Source organism: Antedon bifida, chromosome 7 (assembly GCF_963402885.1).
Source record: "Antedon bifida chromosome 7, ecAntBifi1.1, whole genome shotgun sequence".
In the NCBI taxonomy this organism is placed as follows: Eukaryota; Metazoa; Echinodermata; class Crinoidea; order Comatulida; family Antedonidae; genus Antedon; species Antedon bifida.
In genome coordinates, this window is record NC_136232.1 from 12746070 (window position 1) to 12756803 (window position 10734).

Below are 10734 nucleotides of genomic sequence, written 5' to 3' on the forward strand. Positions count from 1 at the left end.
TTTTTTACGAGCATGGTCCGCATGTGCGTCTATAATGGTTTTAGAATAAGAGTTTGGAATAGTGAAAATGATTTTGTAGGTATTATATTATCTGTCACGATCTTCAAATCTCTTGGGTAAATGGAAGAAAATCCTATTTTAGTGTGATATTCCGTATTGTATTGTTTCTTCTATATGGAATTTTTATTCTGAAATAAAGTGATCAATCAATCAATATACGTCACACTATTGAAAGAATGGAGTCTCTGTAGGCCTAATGTTAATTAAGTGGCGCATGTTGATATTTCGGCCAATGTTAAAAGAATACTGATTTTCTTGAAATTCAAAAGGCATGTTTTATAAGTATATTTACACCGACATATTCAGAATAACTTGAAAAATGTAGGCGCTATCGTGTTAACAAACAAACAAACCAATACTATACTATACACAGTCTATTTTGCTTTGCAATACCGTCTTCAATGAGTTAATATCGTGTATCGTACACAATCATAAGTGTTTCTGAACCATTATTCATTCCAATTTAACACTTCTTCAGATGACAGTGCTGTGCTTAAAATAATTACTTCATCTATGAGTCCATCTAAAAAACGTCCAATCTCAATATTGTCTGAACAACTAATAGAGCATTGCGTGCAGGAGAATTGCGACCTCCAGGTTCCATTAATATAAACTTCAAAAGAATTGTTGTTGTTTATGAACACCAACACAACATGGATCCATTCATTTCCTACTGAATCATACGCAGGAGGCTTAATAAGGTCTGCTGCTTGATTTTGGAGAGTACTGATAACCAAATTATTATTCGTGACACGTATCTGCAGAAAATTAATACTAGGCATACTATGTGCTATAAGATACGTAAATATGGTACTATCTCTGCTTTGCACTGGATATTCATCTTTAAGCCATAAACTAATAGAGAAATTTATTCCGAAATCGCATGGCAAACTCGATAATGTGTAGACTAGGCTCTCACCATCAAATCGGAGTGCATTTCTCCTTTTGAGTAGGAGGTAGCACCGTGGTCACTTAAACTAAATTTTTTGAGATGTAAATTATTTCCAGACGTATCATTTAAATTGTTTTCAAATCCATAGTGAACTAATAGATGTTCCTTATTTAAAGGAAAAACCATATTCTGTTTTTTAACTTTATTATAATTGACGTACTTTTTGACAAATTTTCCGCCTGACTGCCGAGAGCACTCTTCTGTATCTTGAATACGACAAAAATTACAATGGCCAAGGTTAATCAAGTTGACCATTAACACAGCCAACAATATACATTGGAACTTCATATTTGCCTATAAGATAAAAGTAGACTTAATACGTTAACAGTTGAGGCAATGTGAGTGTTTCAAAAGAAAAACCTACACTATATACTAGTAAAACGTAAAGTAAAACGTGAAAAAATGTTGCTATGAAGAACAAACCAATACAGATTCAGTAATTTAGTTTAATGTGCACTAAACAGCGTTCCGCAAACTTTTTATTTCGCCGTCTATTTTTTCTGGAACAAACCCGCGGTCCAGGTTCCCAGAAGCTACAGTAGACCAACGTAATGAATGAGAATAAATCATACCTCACCTCTGGTTGGGGCTGAGATAAGAACATTTTAGGAATATATGGACCTAGTTCTCCGGAAATTGCATTGGAGTTTAGTTTTTTCAAAGGTAAACCTTGCGCTGATGATCCGGACAAATTCAGCGCAGCCCCGGGGTTTCCCATCCACAATGGTTGGAGCGGAGGTAAGAACATTTTAAATATAAACCTGGACATTGTCGAGTCGTCTCGTTTATTCATTCATTCATTCATTCATATATCAGTTATTTTCCATATTATAGGCCTACACACACAAAAAAGCAAGTTGATCAAAACGTTTAAAATGAAATAGTATAAAATGGAAGGAGGCCTTTATAGGACAAAATGTCACTTAAGCTAAGACCACCGGTGAAACACAAGGCTTTTGAATGGCTATAAATAAATATACAACGTGAATGAAAGGAGAAAAGTAAAGATAAATGCCAGGGTTTCATCAATGATTGTGTAAACAATCGAGGTTTATAACGTTGGAAATGGAAAGTAACAAACTGAATGCAAACAACCAATAGAGAATCAAGAGATTAGTCGCCATGCACCGAGACCAGAGTAGCTTTAAAATTATGTCTAAAAGTAGAAATTTAAGATTTAGATGAAATGGCTTTAAAGAAGGAATCCCATAATTTGGGGCCTGTTTATAAAATATGATGTTGACGAAGACTGGAATTAGTTAAATATTTAGAAAAAAATAAATGGGAACAACGAGTTTTGTGTTCGTGAAGATCCGATGGTTTGTTAAATAATGATGGTGGTAGCATATTATTGTATAAACGAAACATGACATTTGCAATTTGAAATTTATTTAAATCGTAGATATTTGAGATATTGAAATTATAAAATAAGGATTTAGTGTGCGATCTGAATGGTTGGTTGGCACAAATCCACATAGCCCGTTTCTGAAGTTTAAAAAAATTATCTAAATCGGTGGACTCAAAACATTCACATGGACACAGAATAGTAAAGTTATCAACTGAAGTAGCCATGTTGCAGTAGGAAATGTAGGATAGAACTAATGAATTGTAACGTTTTAAAAGGATGTTAGAGAGAAAATAAAATGTAAGTTTGTTATCATTCCAATATTACGAGAGACAATGTTATTAATTTTATTTACATGAGATTTCCACGTTAATTTGGAATCAATTGTGACTCCTAAACATTTAACTTCATCATACGATATGGGTGTGTCATTCAAAATTAAGTTGTAATTTTCATGATAAAATTTCTTGTTACCAAACATAATGTAATTAGATTTAGATGTGTTGAGAGATAACTTTTTAAGTTTAAACCAATTACAAACGCTAATAAGTTCACGATTGAGAATGTTAAATAATGAATCAGTATTGATATGAGAATAAACGATGTTGGTATCATCGGCAAAGAAGATGACATTTAAGAGATGTTGGAGGAGAAATGGAGATCATTGATCATTATTTTGAATAAAAGAGGGCCAAGAATTTCTTAAGGAACACCACAGAACATGCTAGACATTGTTGAGATAGTGTTGTTAACAAAAGTAAATTGTTAACGATTCATATTCACCAATTATTTTACTTGATGAAAATGTATACAAGCACATTTCTTTATCAACTGGTATAGGAGGCCTATTTAGTTTCCCGTATGATCATTGCAGAAAGACAATCGCTATCATGCACAAGATATAATACAATCAAAACATGTGAAAACATACAATAACAGCATTCTTTTTTTACTACTGTGTATTAACATCCTGAATATTATTTAAATATTTTGTTCTTACCTTTTTGATGAAATTATATGAAAGTTACCAGTTATGACAAGTAAATCAAACTATTATTATGAATTACCGCAACAACAACTGTGTAGTCTTACTTCTTTCAAATCGGCATGTATGTATGTTTCGGAATATATTACTTTACTGATCACAGACGTCTGCAAAATGCTGATAAAGGTAAATTGATATACAGAAACATCATCGTCGTCATTAGTTTACGTCGAAATTAATTTAATAACAAATAATTTTTTCAATAAAGAATTGCTAATTAAATTTCCAAATTATTCATCATCGTCGTCGTCATCATTATCACCATAGTCATCATCAGATCATACTCATCATCATAATCATCGTCATTGTCATCGTCATTGTCATCGTCATTGTCATCGTCATCATCATCATCATCATAATCATCATCTTCGTCATAATCATCGTCATCATCATCGTCATTGTCATCCTCGTCATCATCGTTATCATAATAATCCTTATCATCACCGCCTTTGTCATCCTCGTCATCATCGTTATTATAATAATCCTTATCATCACCGCCTTTGTCATCTTCATAATCGTCACAGTCATTATTATTATTAGTAGTAGTGCCCCTGTTCTGGAACATTAAAACCATGGATGACCGGCTCATTTCCGGTAAAAGGCCAGTACGTGAGGAAGGGCTCTGAATGGATGTAGATACTGTACCTTGGAAACGTATTGTCAATGTTTCCAATAGACGAATTTGTTCGAATAAATTCTAAATAGGCTTCTGTAAGTCAGCAAACATTGTGAAGCAGTTTCTTAGAACATTGTGAAGCAGTGTCTTAGAACATTGTGAAGCAGTTTCTTAGAACATTGTGAAGTGTTGATGAAGTCTAACATTAGACAATAATATTACAAAATCATACAAGTTATTTATTATTATTATTATGATGATGATAAACATCCACAACAACATTTTTTTACTACTGCTGTTTACATTACAAACATGAATTGTTTATATACCTATTTATATGGCTATAATATATTTTACGTTTAGAAAAGGTCTTTTGCAATTTGTTCTCGTATTAACAATAACAACAGTTTAATATCATTATACAATACAAACCGACACAAACACATACAAGCAGCAACTGACCCCACTCGCAGCTCATTGTATCTGCCACAGTCTGTATTGTGCGGTAACATGGAAATAATTATTGGCCATTTTTAAAGTACAGCCTCTTAGTATAGTACCTGTACAAAGCTATATCAAAATATTGGTATAAACACTACTTAAGCTCTATCAAACTAGCTTGATAAAACAATGTGCGATGTGCCCAAATATGGTAGTAATAATGACATCATCGTGTCCATAGACATCACATGATTTGACACATAAAATGTTTTTTGCTATTCTTAGAAAGAGATTTAGTCAGTTAAACAATAAATAAACTTTAACATTAGTTAATTACGACATATCATACTACGGATTAAATATTTAATATAAATCGGAACAATTCATATTGATATTACTACAGTTAATTTATTTTATTTTTGGACGCCTTTGTTTATACTGTCAAAACTTTAGTAATGCCTTGGCCGTTACACTATGTCAAAGTACTATGCAGTTATTTATATAGATAACAATCAATGTTATAAACTTTTACCTTACTTTCTTATTTGGTGTTTTTTTTGTGGCACTTTTGCTATTCTTAGGTTGACCTTTCTGAACATTAATTTTAAAAGGAGACCCCTTTAATTGCCTTCTACCGAAACAAACTTTCACACCGAACGTTCCGGTAACTTTTGGTATCCACGAATATTGATACGTTCCATTCTTGTGAGATTCTAGCGTTGGTGTTGCAACGGTTTTCTTTTCAGTGCTAATGATCTCAACAGTAGGTACTGGGTCTGCGACAGTAGGCTCGTCATCTTCGTTCCTTGTGGTCACTGTAAATGTTTTTATCTCACCCGTTTTTGCGTCAGTTATTCGACTGAATGATGAGTTCTCTACAGAAACATCACTGAGTTTGAAGGAACACAGATTATTAGACACGATACCATCAACTTTCTTTTGATCGACAACGACAGCCAATACATCTGTGACGTTTATAACTTTACTTGCTTGTCGAGTTTGCTTTAAAGTTTTTTCAAACGAGTTTGTGTGACTAGAGTTGACGTGTCGAAAAAGTTCACAGTTACGACTCCCTATCAGACAGTCTATGTATCCAATTATTGATTTTGCCTGAAGTGAATTTCCATTCGTTTGCTTAAGAACAGCTTCCATACTTTCTGATTTTCGCTTGAACTTTTCGTTCAATTCTTCGGTTAATTCTTGCTCGCATTTATCAATTATTTCTCTTAAATCAGAACACAGTTTGCTGATATCAGCTGAAGCTTGTTCTTTTTTAGGCTGCAAATTTTCCATCGCATTCTTAATTTTACTGATTGCTTCGTCACTGGCGTCATTTTGTTTCTGCAATTCATCGGACATTTTCTTCAACTTAGGTGTCAGACGGTCTATGTAACCATCAATCGCTTCCATATAATGCTTTGTCCTTTGCTGGTCTACCACACTGCATGCCATGCACATAAATACATCGCAAGATTTGCAGTATACTTCAGCTGCCCTGTCTGGGTGTTCAGAACAATTAACTCTTTGTAACGCCATTCGGTCATTAGTGCTGAGATTTTTATACTCACTGATCTCGATACATTCGTGGTCTTTTGTGGCAGGTATGACTTTGTGTTGTTCGGCGTCTCTTGTGCAGAGGAAATGCTCACAATTGGTACATCTTTGTGTGGCATCAGAAGAGCACAGATTGCATTTTTCTTCACCATCATTCAATTGACACTTGAGAACTATTTCAATAAGCGGGTCCAATGGAAGATCTTCCAGGTTGCTGTCGGGTATACTCGACGAGCAAACTGGGCAGACAGGGCTTTCTTCTTCTTCTTTTGCTTCCATGTGATCTTTCAGACATGCTATACAGAATGAGTGAACGCATGGTAGCGTTTTGGGATCATTTAACTGTTTCTTGCAAACGAAACAATCTTGGATGTCATTTACTTCACTGCTGCCCGTATTGCTAGTTTTTTTCTGTTGATTGCCTTCTGAATCTGTTCTGTCATCGGAATGTTCTTTAACTCTGTCGTCGGTGTCTTTTTGTTCTTCTACCTCTTTCTCTTTGACCTGCTCTTGGTCCATTTCATTTGTTGTCTCTTTTTCATCTGCCATTTTCTGTTAAGCAAGAATATCGCAGAACTTAATAAGATTTAATAATTAATTAATTTAATAGGAAAACCCAATATAATTCTAAATGAATAATATACTGTATGTTATTTAAACATAATCAGTGCATCTATTGGTTATATACTGTATAGTGTTTATGAAATAATGATAGGAATGTTTTGACTAATTAATGTTGGCCTCATTAGATATCATCATATTATAAAGAGTAGGCCTAAGGTAGTCATATCTTTGATTTAAATACATTTATATTATTTGTTATTATACTTCAATGTGTTATACTATTATAGCCTACACATTAAATAACATAGTCCTATAATATAAAACGAATATTAGATGAAGCTTAGGCCTATTCCAGTAAATACTTTCCCTCCAAATTACAGTATACGTTTTCCTATGTTGCTCTTAGTTAAGCAATTTCTATAACATAATCAGCGTATAAAATTAACATGTAATTAGCATCGTATAGTCAAAGTTTACTGTATGAAGACATGGCACGCCTATTTTGAATGAAATTTCCTCTATCATAAAATCTAACAGCATTACGTAGGCCTACTTACTCTATATGACAAAGCAATGAAATTGTTACACTAAAACTAATAAAATAATACAATTTATGTTTACCATTAATTACTGCTACAGATCCGACGTAGTATACGAACCGTACTCAAAAATACTATGTGAATGTATTTTACTGTAGTTGTATGGTTTCCTAGTCTACAGATCACCACGGTAACATATACAAAAAATTAATTATGATGAAAACCGATTCGATTACCATTGTTAGTACGTATCGATAGACGCGTGGAGTCGTGTACTTCAAACAACAGAAGATGTAGCTATGTGAAGTGTTTGATGGATTCAGAAACCACAACAAAACACGTGTTTCTTTTGTCAATAATACTCTTATATTACGATCAATACCAATATTATACACATCATTTGACATGGAAAGGAATCTGTTTCCCAAAGTAAGATCAAAACGTTAAAGATATTGTCCTCCTGAAAAAAATAATTTGTTTTTGTTGAATATGCAATTTTTAATAGTTATTCACTTTGACTAAAACATATTATTTACCTGAAAAGTCTGTAATTTAAAGCAAAAAATAATCGAATGGATTTTTGGTTGAATTTAACCATTTATTTTGTTTATTAAGTGAAAACATTATTTTATTTATTTTTTCTACGGAAGTGATTAACTTTACTAAAACTGAGAAGGCCCATTCTTCATTTTTTCATGTTTTAGGGGGACAATACATATTTAAGGATCACAAAAAAAGAAAATAATCAGGCCTGTTACAACCGGTAATGTAGAAAACGCCAGCTAATGTCGAAACAACCGTTAATGTAGAACAATCCACCTCTAATGTAGTAAAAGCTCCAGCTAATGTGGAAACACTAACAGCTTATGTAGTAAATAAAAATCAACACCAGCTAATGTAGAACGGTCAACAGCTAATGTAGTAACGAAAATTGCCTCACAGCTAATGTAGTTACTATCGCCAGCTAATGTAGAAAATATTATATATGGCTCTGCTATCCATCAGAAATTGCTATTTTGTTTTAAATTTTGTTTTTTTAAATCATGTTCGCAGTAACTTTATAATTTTTTTATTATCTTAACAAAAACCTTTAATCAAATTGATTGTTTTGATATTAAATTCGATAATTAAAGCCTTTTGAACGTTATACATTTTCAAAACAAAAGACTCAACTCCATACGCTACATAGGAATATTGGACACAAACACGGCTTCTAATCCATTCAATGTCGTAACTCTTTATATATGGCTCTGCTATCCATGATTATATAGCGCCCTCTATAATGTTCTATATTATGTCATAATTCTAATGAATTATTCATGATTTCTGCCTTAGTCTCATAGGAACAAAAATGCGGCTCGGAATGTTTTAAAATAACAAAAACAAAGTAAATGTATCCATAATAGATAAGTAGCCTATAGGCCTATTAATTTCTATTTCTATTCCTAACCTGATTTTGGCTTCATTAACATGATATCCTGGGATATCAGAAATACGCCGAGTAATAGATATTGCCAGGAGTTACGATATTGCATCATTATAAAACAAGAAATATTTCTTACAAAAAACGCCGCTCGACATTTTAAAATTATTCATTGTTCTTTCATCAGATATATTAAATGATTAATTACTAAAAAGATGTCCTTTAATCGCAAAAATACATACAAATCAAAGATAGTTCTTTAATTATGAATCACGTTATGCCCACTTTTTCACTAGTTAATTGTATATTATAAACACACAATTTTTACAAATTTATGGAAAATATGTTTTTGTTACCATGGAAATGTGTAACAAAATAAAAATATGTTGGTTAATCGCAAAAATACACAAAATCTAACATAGCTATTTAATTATAAATCACATCATGCCCATTTTTTCACCAGTTAGTTGTTAATAAATACACAATTTTCAATCAAAATGTTTATTAAAAATATGTTTTTGTTACCATAGAAATATGTAATAAATAAAAATATGTTGAATCGTAAAAATTATTTGCACGATCAATTTTCTTTTTCAAACTGTCGAAATTACATCATGTGTTCATTGAAGAATTTGATTCTGATAATTTTCTTTCATATTTTCTTCCATGAATAGCGATTAAATACCTGTTGTGTGCTGTGCATGTGCTGTGCCCCTCTAGAGACAACGTGACTTCACGTGAGAAAATTCTTCGACAGTCTGTGGATTCGCGTCAACCAATCAAAGGGCGAGAATCCAAAATCGTTCAACCGTGAGTCCTCATATACTCTCTTTTCCCATACGTTTTTTGGGTCCAGCAGCTGGGACCTATAAATTATAGTCGAGTTTACAAATTCGCAAAACATAGCTACCGCGATGAAAAAGCTTCTTAATGAATATATCCTCTTGGGACATCTGGCTAAAGCCGCGGCGCGAAAAAAAAAACATGGTGAATATTTTAACCATCATGATAATCTTACATATTAACATACACGAGTGCGCCCTCTCTACATTCTTAAGAATGAACCACAAGAGAAAGAATTGTTCTTTTAAATATAAACGATATGATTATTTTGTTTCTTTAACTTGATTTTAAGAAGAAAATGCATTAAATCCCCACCCCCACCCTCCCCGAGATGCCACAATAGTAAATATTGATAATACCTGACTCATAGCGAATATTACATTTAATTGGATAATTTCTAAACTAGTTTAGAGATGAATTCATGATTAAGGTTACAAACTATAACTCTTATAATTAACTCTTATTAGGACTAATTAATACTAATTATGTTGCACTTGCCATAATATATTAGTTTTGCGTTAAAAATTACTTAAACTAAAACTCGGTATCATTATTATTTATAACTACTATTTATCCCATGTATTAAACAAATCAAGCTAAAAACGCTAAAAACTGAGATTAATATAATAAAAATGTATGATATTATAAACAAGTTATAGCACAATAATTATATAAATTGTAGGTAGCCACTGTAATGTTGAAATTGAAAACGGTATGGAAATAAACGTATCATCTCAAACCCTATTGACGGCTTATAGCAGATCAGGGAAGATTGTTATGTATTTAGACGTAATTTTTACACTTCTGTGGGTCTGTCTGGGCTAAATTTGGATCGGCATTCATTGACCGGACTCGGATTTATACAACCTCTAGAATAGAGAGGTTCTGCTTTTCCTTTACCAGAGAGGACGTACAGCTTGTGATAGTAATTAGTATTGTACCATCAATCAACGTGTGTTAAATATAAAACTTCAGGAACCGATTAAAGAGTGGTGTGTGAACTTGAGTACTTTAATTGCGACCATAATGAGTGTGTGTTGAAGGGGGTGTTGAACGTGTTAATATACCACAACAGACACATTACTTCTTTTTTTTTATAAACAACTTATACCAGAATCTAAGGCCAAGGACAGGATGGGTAATTATCAGGTGAATGCCCTAGGGATCATACGTTTGACAGGCGAGTCATCCGCAACAATTTATAATTCAGTCACTTTTCAACATCTGTTTTCCTTGTTTAGCATAATAGAATAAGTTTGTTTGGTTTTTTTTTGTAAAGTGATAAAGATTATGATTACTAATTAATATTGATTTAAAATGGTTCGCCGGTAGTCTCATCACACAGTTTACCC

General features: G+C 32.7%; 1 protein-coding gene across 1 annotated transcript; it reads right to left on the minus strand.

Moving 5' to 3' along the window:
• Positions 1-4352: 4352 nt before the first annotated feature.
• On the minus strand, positions 4353-7294 carry LOC144848109 (E3 ubiquitin-protein ligase TRIM45-like). The gene is made up of 2 exons (XM_078704800.1): positions 7199-7294; positions 4353-6565 (listed from the first exon to the last, which is right to left on the minus strand). Exons 1-2 carry the CDS (start codon positions 7199-7201, stop codon positions 4988-4990), a joined length of 1581 nt encoding a protein of 526 aa, XP_078560926.1. The 5' UTR covers positions 7202-7294; the 3' UTR covers positions 4353-4987.
• Positions 7295-10734: the final 3440 nt, after the last annotated feature.